The 16,699-nt window shown below is 34.3% G+C and overlaps 1 protein-coding gene across 1 annotated transcript in view; it reads left to right on the top strand.

The window, feature by feature from the left end:
• The window catches only part of wal (electron transfer flavoprotein subunit alpha wal), a 117,649-nt gene that overhangs the window by 86,537 nt on the left and 14,413 nt on the right, over positions 1-16,699 (top strand). The window contains exons 8-9 of the mRNA XM_090404187.1: positions 5,488-5,639; positions 12,587-12,783. Coding sequence (XP_090260313.1) covers positions 5,488-5,639; positions 12,587-12,778 — 344 coding nt within the window. The 3' untranslated portion in view covers positions 12,779-12,783. The remainder of the gene's footprint in view (positions 1-5,487; positions 5,640-12,586; positions 12,784-16,699) is intronic.

Genomic DNA, 16,699 nt, shown 5'->3' with positions numbered 1-16,699 from the left:
TACATATACACCATACATAGTATAACCAAGAGAAAAAAAACCTCCAATCCTCATCTTTGTTTGTGAAATCCTGTCTACTCAAATGATGAGACTCATGATCTTCCATGAGTTTTAACTTCTTCTTTTCTACCATGTTTTCAATTTAGATTGCTGAAAACCACTACAAATTATGCACTTGCCCCTCTACTACATGTAGTGTCATCATCTTGGTCATTGAGTAAGTTGCAAACAAACACACGAAATGAATTGGAAGTGAATGGGTTTTCGGTATGCATTACTAGGTAGCAGCTCTGTCTAAGATGATGATTACGTATAGTAGATGGGAATATGCATGTTTTGTGACAGTTTTGAGCAGTCTAAATTGTCAAAATAACTGAAGATTCTTTCTTTTAAGGTTACACGGTGATCAGCATTCATATTTACGAATTTAGGGACACAAAACACGCGTGTTGAAATTATTATTTTACTTATTATTAATAAAATAACACTTGACGTTTCAACCCCTGTATTGAGGTCATCATCAGAAAGATACATGTGTATAGGAAATCAAGCTAAATGCTCTTGCACACTCTATAAAGGTAAATTAAATCTACACTGTTAATTGATCGTTTTCTTAGCCTGGCCTCTAGTGATAAAAAAAAAAATAATAAATTAAAAATATATAAATAAATAAAAAACTACAATAAACTCTGCTAAAGTCCTCCTGTACTAAGATTCTTCTGGATTTGTATTCAGATTGTTATGCTACAATTTTCTTCTGGACTTGTACAGTTCAATTTGCTATTGTATGTTGGGGGGGGGGGGGGGGATAAACTTCACCAAGTATTCTTAAATTGAGATTTTTCTTTGGCTTGTTCTGGTTGCTATAAAGGTTGCAAATGGTTGTCCTCCACATTCTTGGAGTGGTTAGACCATCATTTTTGTTCAGATTTGGATTATGTCTGAACATTTCACATGCTTCCAAATCTGAAAAAAAAAAAAAAAAACATTCTTGGAATGCTTAGTCCATTCCAAGAATGTGGAGGACCCATTTGCAACCTTTATAACAACCAGAACAAACCAAAGAAAAATCTCAATAAAAGAAAGTGAAGTGTTTTTTTTTTTTTTTTTTTCCCTTAACATTCCATAGGGATGCTTAAAGGTCAAAGCTGTATAACTGAGAGGAGACCGCCACATAGCCTTTAAAGGAATGCGGAGAACTGACCAGGGCTTCTTACCTAATGTCCAATCCTCACCTTCTGGTGGTGCACCCTGTTGGGTATCTACTTGGATACTGAACGAACGAGGATGGGCTGGCAATTTGGGATTTAGCCGACCAAATTGTATTTTTATTGGTTAAACCAAAATAAAAAATGATGGTACAACATGACAAAATTTTATGCCAGCTGGGGCGTCGCCAGGTTAAACAAGGCCCCTGTTGTTTTTGCCAGGTAACCAGGGCGAACAGCGAAAAGTCAGCTACTGGAACAAATCTGAAAACAAACCCCAACCCAACATCACCAGAGTTAAAGATCAGTACTATCAACGTAAGAAGCCTGAATGGCTAAGAAATGGAGCTAGCTGAGGAATTAGATAAGTACCAGATCGACATAATAGAAGTGACTGAAACAAAAAAAGACCAAAACTGTGAGTTCTTTCTGAGCAATAAATACAAAATGTTATATTCAGGCAATGACAATCAAGGAAAAGAAGGAGTAGCCATAGTATTCAACACAAAATACGAGGCTAATCTTCTTCTTGAATGGCAGTCAGTCTCAAGTAGAGTAATGTGGGCAAATATGAGAATGGGGAACTAGACGATGAGACTTATTTGTGCCTATGGTCCCACAGAAGGTTCTAATAAGGAAGACGTGGAGAAATTTTTTGAGGCTTTAGAAAAAGCAACTGACACAATGAAAAAGGAAAAGTTGGTCCTTGTTGGGGATCTAAATAGCAGAGTAGGAAATGATTGTGAGACATACAAAAACATTTTGGGAAAATTTGGAGAAAAGAGCAAAGCTAATAATAATGGCAAATAGCTGTTGGATTTCGGCTCAAGACATGGACTGGTTATTACTAACACCATGTTCCAACATAAAAATGTGCACAAATTCACATGGAGAGAAGAGGCTAGGAATAAGAAAAGTCTCATTGACTATGTTATTGTTGATAGTGATGTTTTCTCCGTGGTGCAGGACACCAGAGTGTACAGAGGATTTGAAATTGGAAGTGATCACTATATAGTCTTGAGTAGGATAAAATTGAATTTCATATTGAAAAGAATAACATGTAAGAAAGTTTTAAAGCGAATAAAAGTTGAGCAGCTCTCAGATGTGAACTGTAGACTAAAATACACAAAGATTATTGAAAAAAAAATGAAAGAGTTTGAGAACAGGAATCAAACCTTGGAGATTCAGTGGCAAACTCTGAAGAAAACATTGATTGATTCTGCCAGAGAGGCATGTGGTGAGGTTGTCTGCAAGGAAAAAAAAATCAGAACTCCCTGGTGGACACAGGAAGTTAAAGAGGCAGTGAAGGAAAAGAAGAAAGCATATCAAAATTTCCTGGCAAATAAGTCAGCTTGTGCTCGTAAAGAATATAGAGACAAATGCAAAAATGCTAAACAGTGTGTAAAACTAGCTAAACAAAAGTCATGGGAGGACTTTGGCAAGAATATAGAAAATAAATATCAAAAAGGTGGCAAAATATTCTGGAGGGTGTTGAAGAAGCTTAGGAATGGAGGAAAGAGTGCTGTAAAAGGAGTTAGAGATGATAAAGGTGACATGAAAACGGGAGAAAAAGATATCCTTGAAGTATGGAGTAATTACTTTGAAAAAACTGCTAAATGAAACAAGCAGTGATGACAGCACAGTGGTAAAAAACACTGACCAGGCATGCAGTTAGGAATACATATCCATACTTGAAGTAGAAAAAGCCATCAAAGGCTTGAAATGTGGAAAGGCAGCAGGAGTAGATGATATTCGACCAGAAATGCTGAAGTATGGTGGTATAAGAGTCTTACAGTGGCTGCACTGCATAGTTCAGAAAGCCTGAACAGAGGGACCAAGAAGACGAATATGGTCTTGATGTTCCGAGATGCGTTTCTGAACAGACCTACCTGTCTGTCCAAAGTAAGATAATTTGCTTGAGCATGGAATCTCATAAACACCAGGTAACCTTCTTATTACCTTCTCCTAAGGACAAATTCTCACCCTTGATGTTACCTGGTGTTTATGAGATTCCATGCTCATGCAAATTATCTTACTTTGGACAGACAGGTAGGTCTGTTCAGAAACGCATCTCGGAACATCAAGACCATATTCGTCTTCTTAAACCGCAGAAATCTGGCCTCTCTCAACACGGAATTGAAAATCCAAACCATAGGATCCATTGGGAAAAGGCTAAACTTTTACATAGATCTTTATTTAAACATGAACGTTTATACAAAGAAAGTTCTGAAGCCCTACTATACAGACCAAACCTAAACCGCAACGACGTTCTTACTATTCCTAAAGTATGGGAAATTATCATACAAAATTGTGTTAAATAATTAACGTTTTTTTTTTTTTGTACTACTTTAGCACGTTATGCACATTTTCATGAGATTCTATTGTAATCATGCGCCCTAACTGTGTGTTATTCCTAATTTTGTTTAAATACTGTACTGATGATGTCCTAAGATACTTAGGATGAAATATTTACAATTAAATAATTTTCACTGTGGTTTATACATGTGTTTCTTCTAATTACAAAGTGTCTTAGACGATAGAAATATAAGATCTGATAATGTTGGAGTCTTGACAAGTAACAGACTGATTTGGAGGAAAATTGTAGATAGGAAGTTAGTAATGATGTAATTTTTTTCATGTAGTACTATCATATCCTGTACACGACTTGAGGGTACATGGCAGGAATTTGATGATGAAGAAGATATATATGCCAGAGGTTTGAAGAAATTCGAAGACACAGAGGTGCGAGCTATCATCAAGTTTTTCGTGCTGCAAGAAAAGTTGGCAACTGAGATTCACCAAACTTTGTGTGAGTCTTTAGGGGACTCTGCCCCATATCCAACAGTTTCCAGATCGGTGGCCAAGTTTAAAACTTGGTATCCTGGATCAAAAGATGCCCCCAAATCAGGAAGACCTTCCACAATGATCACACCTGAAAATCCATGTAGTGCATTCAGTGTTCCTTGATGATAGACAAATACCAGCCAAAAACATTGCTAAGACTCTGGAGATATTCAGGAAAAAATTTGGGGTCATTATCCACCAACATCTGGACATACAGAGCGAAGTGGGTCCCCAACTGTTTGAATACCAACCAAAAGGGAGAACGTATGTTGTCATCTCAAGGGATTTTGGGTCATTTTGAGAAATCAGGTGCAAATTTTTTGGCTTGAATTATAACTTTTGATGAAACATGGCTTCATTACTATGACCCAGAGACCAAACAACAGTCAATAGAATGGAGACACGAAGGTTCTCCACGGCCAAAGAAGTTCCAAACCCAAATTCAGCTGGGAAGGGTCTCGCCATTGTCTTTTGGGACGTAGATGGTGTGATCCTTACCAAGTACCTTAAAAAGGTGAAACTGTTACAGCAGCAGTTTATTCAATAGCTCTGAAGGAAATGAAGGAGGTACTGAAGGAAAAATGCCATGGGGAAACTGAGCAGAGGCTTGTTGCTTTTACAGAAGGGTGCACCTGCACACACTGCTCTTGAAACCCAGCAGACAATACATAACTTGGGCTTTCAATATCTGCCTCACCCACCCTATTCACCAGACCTGGCCCCATCTGACTGTTTTCTATTCCAACAATTTAAAGAAACACTTGAAAGCAACAAAATTTACCACAAATGATGAATTCGTATCTACAGCTGAGGACTGGTTTATGCAACAAGGAAAAGTAATTTTTTTCCTCAGAGGATTGCAAATGATGCAGCAACAAGTGTATAACACTTCGTGGGAATATGTAGAATGATGTGTAAGTTTACATGTTTCTACCTCAGTTCCTTCATGGCGATTATCATAACTTTTCAGCACACCCTCCTAGAGGAAGTGGTAACTCTAGCAGTCAATGAATGCTATTTCATGTTTCCTTTGATTTTTAAGATGACCATAGAAATATAGTGCTTATCATGTTTTTGATTTAAAAGAATCATATAATAGTGCAAAACTGAATATTTTTTTTTACCTTGAGATGAAAGTAAGGTTAGGAAAGTTCATTACATGCACTAATTTCAAATATGGGTCTTGAAAAATTGTCCTAAATCCTCCAGTTTTTTAGGAATCAAAATTATGTGTTGACATTCTAATTTATATAGATTGTGGACTTTACAATATTAAAGTGAATGCCATTTTAAAAATGAGTCAAGAATTTTAAATATATTAAGTAGTTTGAATGTTATGATATTAACATTTATAAATTGTTGCAACATTAATGAGACTCTTACTGACCTGATAATACAGAAAATCATAATTTTTTATTTTATTTATTTTTTGCAGGACGAGGAATGAAAAGTGCAGATAATTTCAAATTATTATATGATCTAGCAGACAAATTACAAGCAGCTGTGGGTGCATCTCGTGCTGCTGTTGATGCTGGGTTTGTACCAAATGATATGCAAGTGGGACAAACTGGAAAAATAGTTGCTCCTGTAAGATTTACTTTCCTGTTTTTGAATATTTTAATATTTAAAACATATTAATTCATATAATGGTTTCCTGAAAAGGATTTATGCTGTGATATAAATTCATACATGAAAGCTATTAATTATTGTCCACATTTTTCCCTTTGACCTGCAAAACTCCACACACATAAGAAAAATTTGTTGTTAAAATGTTTTGTTTACTTAATACAGTGAAATACCATGCAACAAACTAATTCACTTGAAACCTTTCGCTGCTGAGAAAATAAAAGCCAGCCAAACTCTCCCTATTTATTTATTTTCAAATTGTCTTTTATAATTTAAATTAAAAAATAACATGCACAACTTCAGGCAGTTTGTTTTCAAATCTAGGCTAATGATGAACATTATGCAGCATTTTGCAGTTAGTAATGTGACAGAGACTAATGTGAGAATTGAAGTAGACAAACTGGAGGGACTTAGAATATTGAAACATATCAATGTGACTACATCAGTGGGACTGGACAGTGTGTCATCCCATGTACATGAGAACTAGCAGTGCCTTTGATGCAGTTTTGGCCAAAATTAGCTAAGGGAAGAGGGGGGGGGGGCTAGTTTCTATATTACTTTGTCATTCACCAATATACTATAACTAAGACCCTTGATTTGTTAGTCACAACCTCCCCCCCCCCCCAGACATATTTGAATTGTTCAAATTTACAGTACATGCTGGTTATTTCACATGGAAAGAAACAATATACAAACAGCTAGATGGGATAGCAATGGGCTTCCCTTTTAATCCAATTTCTACTTAAAACACTTAGAAAACCAAGCAATCAATATTGCCATTCTCAAACCAGTGGTTTGGCCGCATGGTCCATACACATCAGACACATTTTTAATGCATTTAAATAGTTCCATGGGTATTCTGTCAAATGCCTTTGCAAATCCAGCAGAATCAATGGGTAGCCATTTTCTTTATCTAACTCTGCTGTTACTCTGTTATAAAAAGATAGCAGATTACTAAGGAATGACCCTTCATAAAGCCACATTTTGCCTCATACAGTATCATATTTTTATCCACCCATTCTTGAATTCTCTATTTGACCAATTTTTCTAGTACACCATGCCTGAAATACTAATTGGTCTATAATTTGCTACTGCAGTCTTAGAATCTCCCTTAATCAAGAGAATTATTTTGCCTTCTTTCCATTCCAATTAAAGAGCCTAGTCAACGGCATTGCCAATTCATTTACACATTCTCAAAAAACCCAAGCTGATATCCCATCTAACCCTACAGCTGCATTTACATTGAGATTCTGCAATATCCTAAGAACCTCCAATTTATCCACCTCTCTTCGCACGTTAGTGTCTGTCACGTATGTTAAAGCAGTAACCTCACTCAGATGATATACCCTTGCAAAATGGTCACTCAATAACTCAACTATTTTATCTGCTTCTGTCTCCTTGTGACCATTACTCATTAAGATTAATCTTCTTAATGAGTAATGAGTCATTCTTCTTCTCATAATCTGTGTTTGCCTTTCTTGCCTGTTTCTTGTACAGTTAATGTGTTAGCTGGTCACCTTTCTCTTTATATACCCTCCATAACATTATCTTTTTTTCCAGCTCTTGTTTAATGATATTACTCATCCATCTAACTCTTACCTTGAGCTTACAGTGTAATATTGCTTCCTGTTGATTCCCCTGCAGATTTTTATGCCATTGTACTGGTTTAAGCAGCCTTCTAGGTGTGTCATAATCACATATACTACTTAACTGGAATTTGCAGATGTGTGCTACCTCCCAAGTCAAGATCGTGTGATCACTTTCCCTATTCGGAGACAATGTAAGCCACTTTAGTTATGGAAATGTCTTCTGATCCTATAACACCATCCAATACTCTCATACCCCTGATTCCATCATATTCTATCCCTGTAACTATGTTGTCTGTTGTTAGCCAAGTCTCACCAATGCCTATAACCTTTGGCAAGGTTGTGCTAACCAATGCCATAAACTCCTCCCTCTTATTCCTAATGCTTCTAGCATTAGTTTATAGAAACTGCAGCATCCCCTTAGGCCTCTAGCCATCATATCAATTAGATGGCTAGCGGCCATCTAATTGATATGATGGCTAGAGGTGACCCATTCAATAATGTTGGATAGATACAAGATTCTGCATTTTTTGTTCATCCACACACACTTGTTTGCTATCTTCCAAGTCAAGACTACATGATCACTTTCCCCAGTTCGAGGCACTGTAGTCACCTTAGTTATGGACAGGTCTTCTGATTCTATATGTGGACCTGTGGCTTCACACTGAGGCCATATGTCCACAAACTCTACATTTCCCACCATATATCATCATCATCATGCATATCGAGGATTTAGGCCTAGCATGGCCTGTTCCGGCCTTAGAAGTCGTTGTTTAAGAGGATGTCCTGGTTTTCTTTTTCCTAATGGCTTGTACTTTAAGGCTTGTTTTGGTAATCTTTCTGTTTACATTCTTTGAATGTGTTCCATCCATTTATGTTTATATTTTTTAATTTTTTCTATTACTGGTTCTTGGTTTAATTCTTTCATAATTTCTTCGTTTCTGTTGTGATCAAATAGGGTATATTTTGCAGTTTTTCTCATAAACTTCATTTCCGCTGTTGTTAATCTTTGTTTGTCTTTTTGTTTTAATATCCATATTTCGCTTCCAGTACATTGAAATTTCCTTGAAGTGAGAAAAGTTTGCTTCTGAGGTTTTATTAACTCACCTGGTGCACCAGCTCCATATTTGTTGCAACATGTTATATAGTGGGAAAGTGGTTTGGCTAGGAGAGGCTTTATGTTATCTCTTTCTAAGCTGCATTATTGTGTGTGTGTGTGAGCATGTAGACTTTGCCAGTTCATGAGTATGTAACTAAGAGTTTATAAGGCAAAAAAAGAAGGAAGGGGGTTTCCTAATTGCTCACTCCTTACTGTCCACTTTGATTATGTTCATAAATAGTCCAATGAATTGAATACTTCAAATAGAAAACCAAGCTGCTTCTTTCATTTAATATGGTCTACTTCCAAATTTAGCTGTAGTGTTCAGACAAGTACTCTGAAATCATTAACATTGCTATTCCTAAAAAACTTTCTCAGAAAACATTAACCAACTAGTACCTAATATAAAAATGATAAAATAGATTTAAAAAATAAGGATGAGACCTAGCAGGTTGATTTCTACTAATTTATGAAAGAATGTCTCCAGTTGCTATTTTTTTTTTTTTTTTAATTTATAGAAAATTCGAGAGTTAGCGCTAAAATTACTTTAAGTCTATAGAGTTGCTAAAATAAATTTTAATCACCTGGAACACTTTTTTTTTGTTGGATGCTATAAAGCATCAGTTGCACTGAGCATTATATTTAAGAGCTGAGTGTCATCTGAAGCTTTAAAGCATTAAATAATTTTTTTTTTTCATATTAACGATTTTGATGTTAAATTTTATGAGGATAAATTCAGAAACAAATTTATGCAAAGGAACCCACCCACTTTTATTGAAACAAAAATTAACCAAAAAATTGGAATACAAATGGACAAAAAAATATTCACATATGTAAATACACTATCTACCAATATGTCCAGACACCCCTGTTATTTGAAGTTATGGAACATTCCAGGTTTGTTAATAACATAAAAACCAGTGTACTGATAGTAGGAAGCAGTTGAATATAGGTGGTATGGCAACATGATGTGAACTCAGTGACTTTGAGAAAGGTGTCATCATGGGCTGTCACATTGGTAGCATGTCCATACATGCCATTGCCACTCAACTGGAGCATCCAAAATCAACAGTTTCCTACACTAGTGATGCCAGAACATCTCCACAAAAATGGTGATGTTCTGGCATCACTAGTGCAGGAGAACACCCAAGGTGACCCCAAAATGACTGACAGAGACGGGGGGGGTGTTAAAACGGGTGGCGTGCAAAAAACCGACTACAATCAGTACAGACCATCCATGATGAGTTCCAGAGCACCAGTAACACCATGATGAGCACTAATACTGTATGAAAAGAACTGTTTAATGGGTTTCCATGGAAGAGCAGTGGCGCATAAGACAAAAATCACAACAATGGACAAGCCTACTCATCTGGCCTGGTGCAAAGAGCATGTGAACTGGACAATTGACCAGTGGAAACCTGTATTCGTGCAATGAATCACTATGCTTGAAATTATCTGCCATTCCATGAGTTTAACTTGTAGCTTAGTGTTGATTATTTTAGTATTACTTCCCTTCCAAATAATCAGTGGGGGGGGGGGGAAGCTGCTCTAACACATTTCTGCAGAATGTTTGCTTTAGTGTACATTAAGAATTGGATAGTTCATAAAGTTCTTACTGTGACTGACATCTCCTATGGAAGTGATCTCTAAATTATCCGACATTTAAATAACCAAATTCTCAGTTAACCAATCCTTGAACATTATATGTTAAACAAATCATCGCAGTTTTACTGAATATGTTATATAGTATAACCTTGGCGATTTGTTAGAATTTGAATGAGTTGGACATGTATTATTCATTTTTGCTTTTGCTAAAGGGTCAGCCACCTGAAATGTTTATGAACATTACCAAGCTTGTTCAGCTGTGAATGCATATGTTAGCTGATGGAAGATTGGCACATTACTCTTGAGAAACATTTAACCAAACTGCAAGAAAACAGAGCTGAAGCAAGAATGTTATGAAACACTATAAATCAGAAGGTTTATAAATTACTATAAATCATTTTTCTATAATTAGGGAAATGGACATATGCACTGTTAATTAAACATTTTGCTCATTAGAATTTTCTTTTACAAGCAAATTGGTGTGTGGTGTCTTTTTGCCAGTGAACTTTTTTTTTTCCAGCTAGAGAAGAAGAAAAGTATATTGGAATAGTGGTAGCAAGTTAAATTACTTGGTCACTTTTTTCATGTTTTTCATATTTATTTAGAAAGTAAATTATTATACTTGAAATTATATACAAAAGTTTGCATGTGAAGCATCTTTGCAAATGCTACTTGTATATATTGGCTGTTGACTTTTCATCACATTGTCTCAGTGTCCTGTAGTATACATTCCCTTTAGGAAGTATTTGAATGTATACTACAGTCCTGTAGTATACATTCCCTTTAGATTGCCATGCATTGTGTGAAAACTTCACTTCCCGTGCTAGTTTTGACCTTTATTATTAAAATGCTCTCTATAAGATAGTTGCTGCAATATTTTTTAACTCAGTCATAAGGTAAATCAAACTTGATAAAATATTACATTCTTGTTTTAATCCTTTATCCAAGAATGAGCAAACAAAAGTTTGCACTAATAGTCAAGTGTTTTTACGCTTTTGGCCTTCATCATCAAGAGATGCTTCATATTTTTCTGAAGGTAGTGACTTTTTGTGTGAATTCCTCCCATGAAAGGTTGTTAGGCTTATCATTAGCACCATGGGTGGACTAAGGATTAGACTGCTGACTGTTTGCATTGTGTTATTGGAAAGCTTTAAAACATAACATGTTTCGCTACTTTGCATACCTATCTTTTAAGTAGTACAACAATAGGTTATAATTCTCATAAGCTATCACTTGCAGTTGACTCACTATAGTGAACAAGTTATAATGAACTCACTCACTCACCACTAAAATTCCCAACCAAAGCTCCATAGGTGGAATATGGTCCTTATGGTCTCCACATTGTCTGTAGTAAGAGTCATCTGTACTTTCAAGACTTCTCAAGTTTCAAAAGGAAAATATTGCTTACTTGGCTGCAGTGCCATAACGAGGGCGTGGCAAAAGAGGCACCCGCCATGGGCGTAACTAGGTTTGGGGCGCAAAACGTAAAAATTGTTAAAAATAAATAAATAGATATAAAAGTCCGCTATTTTATATTGTGTTTTTAAATTTTGCAATACGCCACTTTAGACACACAAATTCTGCAACACACCGCAACTCATTTTGATGGAGTTAATAGTAAGTATTTAACATATTGCATTTAGTAAAATTTAACTTGTTACATTTAAATTTTTCAAACCTTTTGTCATTTTTGGGTTGGGAGGGGGGGAGGGGGGGGGGGGAACAAGTTAGACACTTGCCACAGGCGCTTCATACCCTCGTTACTGTACTGCTTGGCTGTAAAATAAAAATGTATCAATATTATTATCCTTTTGTTTAATACCTTTACTACCTTGAAAGCTCTTTGCTTCAGTGTTCTTACACATTGTAGTGTAATAACATGGCATTTCATGCTGAAAGTTCAAAAGTTTTGAGTTATTCAATTTCAAGAGCTTTTCAGTGTTTTGTAGTTTGCGAAATGGCAAATAATATTTTCTTATTTGGCTGTAAAATCTTCTTTTCTTCTTCTTCCTTCCATGGTATTAGGCCTACTGGCCTGTTTTGGTCTAACACCACCTTTTTAGGAGTCTTCCTCTACTTCTTTTTCCTTTTGGTTTATAATTTAGTATTTTTTTTGGTAATCTTTCTGGTGACATTCCATTTACATATTGGATCCATTTATTTCTGTAATTTTCTATAGTTTGTAAAAATCTATTTTCTTCTTTGTTCATGTCTTACTTCCATATAATATTATGGGTTTTGCTAAAACTTTGAATATTTCTAAGTCTAATATTTCTTTGTACCAAATTTGGCTTAAAAATATTATTAATCATGCCTGTAGTTTTGGTGAATTTACTAATTTTATGTTTTGAATCAGTTTCTTCGATGTAACTTGGCTGTAAAATAACAGTGAATATTTATTAATCAAAATTATCTCATTCTGTCAGATTCGTTTTTTTTTTGCCTTAATTGCTCTACTGCCAATGATAATAAGTCAAATTTAAAAGATTGTATATTTTTTTATAATATTAGGTTAATAATGATTAATAAGAAAAATTAATTCATTATTCAGCTTCTGTTATTAAATTATTAAGATATTTTATTTCATTTGTTAATGATACTTTCCAAAATATTTTTAGGAGTTATATATAGCTGTAGGAATATCTGGAGCCATACAGCATCTAGCAGGAATGAAAGATTCCAAAACCATAGTTGCTATTAATAAAGATCCAGAGGCACCAATATTCCAGGTTGCAGATTTAGGTTTAGTTGCAGACCTGTTTAAAGTTGTCCCTGAGATGACAGAAAAAATTGATAAATACTTGACATGAAAATGGTAATATATTTGCAATGGTTAATTACAAATATAATTTATTAAGTAGGATAAAACCTATACTTGATCCTTATTATTCTCCTATAATTTTTTCAGCTGTTTCTTTTAAGAAAAGTCTGGTCTTGTTAACTCTGTTTTAATTTATCCAACATGTTCTTCACTGAGTTTGCATTCAGCAGTTTTCCTGAGTTAATAGATTACAATAGCATTCGTTCATAATAAGGCTGCAATAATAATTGATGATGGTGATGAGGATAAGCATCAAACAACAACAAAAAAAATTGAACTTCTGATTAATCAAAATGCTGAAGGTAACAAAAAGAATTAATAACAGTGCCCTATATATAAGTCAGAATTGCAGTCTATATGTTATCATCATATTTCTTGAGTTAATAGATTACAATAGCATTCGTTCATAATAAGGCTGCAATAATAACTGATGATGAGGATAAGCATCAAACAACAACAACAACAAAAAATATAAGTGAGAATTGCAGTCTATATGTTATCATCATATTTCCTGAGTTAATAGATTACAATAGCATTCGTTCATAATAAGGCTGCAATAATAACTGATGATGAGGATAAGCATCAACCAACAATAACAAAAAAAAATTGAACTTCTGATTAATCAAAATGCCGAAGGTAACAAAAAGCTTTAAAAACAGTGCCCTATATATGTCAGAATTGCAGTCTATATGTTATCATCATTTTATGCATATCAAGGATTCTGTTAGGCATCAGGAGCCATCAATGGATCTCTTTTTTTCCACCCTCTGTTTTATTTTCATGCTTCATCGAATTGGGTTTATATTTTTGTATTTTCCCTATTACTTTTCTTTTGTGATCAGATTTTTTTACTGTTTTCTTGCAAATTTCATTCCAGCTGCTGGAGTTGGCTTTCATTATAGCATCCATACACTACCATCAAATCATTCACTATAACAAACTATTCCTGTTGTCCTTAAAGTTTGTTAAAGTGAGAGTTGACTTTGCTCATCTTTTATTATTATCCCCATTTCGCTTCCCTATAGTAATATTCATATAGCTAGTATGAGCTAGTAAGTCTTTGTACCAGGTTAAGCTTAAGCACAGAATTTATTTATTACACTAGTTATTTTTATGAATTATATAAATTTCCTATTTATGTCCTTCTCATCTTCGTAGAAATCATTTGTAATAAATAAGTAAAAGAATTAACTTGTTAAAAATTTTCTTATATGTTACTGTTTTACTTTTATTTGAATTTGGATTTGAAAGCCTTGTTTATTTTTTTTAGATTATTATTCTTAAATCTTTGGTTATTTCCTTTGAGATTAGAACTTCACGAAGGTGATAATTAATGATTCCAGAATTATTAATTATCACCTGGTCATCTGCAGGTGTGTTTAAATAAATATTAGAGCAGTGTTTCTTAAACCTTTTGAGACAACAGAACCCTACATAGATACAGTCAAACTTTGTTGTAATGAGCACAGAAATAAGATCAAAGCTGTAATGAGCAAAAAGCACAATGATTTTAATTTATGCACATTCCCATATATTTGCTCACTTTTATAATGAGCATACTACATGGATATACCATACAAATTTTAGTAACTATGCAAACATTCTTAACTGCTTCGGTAGTTCTTGGAATAGACAATGGAAGGAGTGACTTGGCTTTCATGACGACCTGCATCAGATTACATACCAGTTTATAACCTAATCTGGTCCTTGAGGATCATCTCCTCACTGCCTACCTCTCTAGTATCTAGCATCTGACCCTCTTCCCTCACTTTACCCAAACATTGGCACAACTCTAAAATCAGTTGAAAACAAACCCTTCCTTCAGAAACATGTCTACTAAAAGAGCGAAAAAGTCGAAATTATTTGTGAGTTTGAATGTCATCATTTGAAGTAAAAATGATTTCTTTGTCCTCTTCAATAGTATCAACATTGTGGAAGAATAAAGTTGTTTACATATTGGCACTGGAAAACAACATAACCGGGGGGGGGGGGGGATTAGAAAGTGTGCCAGCTTACAAACATCACTGAAAAATTGCTTTACACAAAGAAGTGCTGCATTCTGAATGGATGATCAAATCTTGAAGGCTCAAGAGGAAAATTTGCTAAACAATTTGAATGCCACAATTTTGTATGTAATAACAGTTGGCTAGATTGATTTAAAAACAAACATAACATCCTTATGTTGGTTTTTAAAAGACTAATTGAAATTGTGTTTATTATTAATTAGTATTGTTTTTAATTATGGAGAAATAAACTGTGTTTAGTATTAAGCATTAGTCTTAAATAAATTGTTGTAATTTTAAGTGCATTGTAGTTTATATAAGCATACTCATATAAATAACATCTAGTATATAATTATATTAATTTTCTCTCTGATACTTTTTTTTTAATCTGTTCTCAGTTTATTGAGAATTTAAATCAGGGGTAGGTGTAGATTTAGTGAATAATGGTTATAATGAGGAAATTTTGTTGGTCCCATAGTGCTTGTTATACCAAAGTTCGATGTGTGTGTGTGATTTATATTATATTTTATTTTTTGCAGAGCTTCCTATAAAAATTTTCATAAAAAATTATAAAACAGGTGACAGTAAAAGGCTGTGTGAAAAATATTTCAATCAAGAAAACATGGCGTGTAATATAAATAATAATAAAGTAAGATAACTGTTTCTAGAAATAATTCAATAAAAATATGAGTTTACATCGAATAACAAGTTATTAGTGTTTGGTGTATTGTCTTGAATTCAATCTATTTTGATGTTTCTTAAAGGTTGTATTGATTGTTTAGAATCCGTTTCTGCACAAGCACATTGAAATAAAACAGACTAGGAGCCTGAATGATATTTTACTTTAAGGTTCATGCTTACTATGAATTTTTATCCAAAATTTATCAACTGATAAATTGTTCTTCAATTTTTCAATCTTATGTCTGGGGAAAGATCTGTCAGCATATCTTCTTCATTTGCAAATAGAACATTTGTTGTATTGCTAAAGTTGAATGGATTCGGAACCCATGAAAAATCTTCTCTTTGGTTCTTTTGGTAGAAGGAAAATAATCATCATATCCAAGTAACTCAAGTGGTTGATAATGATCTGATTTAGTTGGTTAAAATTGTCAACTTCCTTCCTCCTTCATTCATTCAGTTCAATAGCTTTGAACAACTCAATGGCATGTTCTCTGAGGAGATAAATTAAGCTTGTTCAAAAGTTAAAACATAGTCATCAAATTCCCTGAGGGGATGTGCAAGATATGATAGTACTACATGAAAAAATTACACTATTACTAACTTCTGATCAACAATTTTCTTCCACGTATCTGTCAAGACTCTTAACATTATCAGTCCACCTATATCTGGGTTTTTTTCCTGCCAGCCTGGCAAAGAACAGTTGTTTTGTTAATCTTTCCTCTCCCATTCTGTTTAAGTGACCATACCATCTGAGATTAGCTCTGCTAACACATTCCTGAATGCTAACAGTGTCGTTCTTTCCTAATATCCTCATTTTTAATATGATACTGAGATTGATGCCATAATCCCCTAATCTTTCTAAGGATTCTCATATCTGTAGTCTCTAGTCTTTGATTAAGTGTTTTATTTCTAACCCAGCTCTGATCCATATGTTAAAACTGGTTTGAATTTATATATAGTTCTTGTATACAGTTGATGTAGTATTTGACTAATTTCTTTCTTATTCCATATAAATTTATTCAGCTGACTGTCTACCATATTAGCTTTGCTAATTCTGCTGTCTGTTTCCATATCTAATTTGCCATCTTGTCTAAAAATTGTGCCTAATAGCTGAAATTTTTACTTGTTCTACAGATTCTCCATTCAGGATGCAGTTGTTATTTTCAAGGTACTGGATTTATTTAGAAGTATAACATCTGCATAAAATAAAGAGTTAAGATTAACAT

Source organism: Typopeltis vanoorti, chromosome 14 (assembly GCF_054136105.1).
Source record: "Typopeltis vanoorti isolate ZY-2024b chromosome 14, IOZ_Tvanoo_1.0, whole genome shotgun sequence".
Classification (NCBI taxonomy): Eukaryota; Metazoa; Arthropoda; class Arachnida; order Uropygi; family Thelyphonidae; genus Typopeltis; species Typopeltis vanoorti.
The sequence above is the reverse complement of the archived record's forward strand: the minus strand, read 5'-3'. Positions and strand labels throughout refer to the sequence as shown.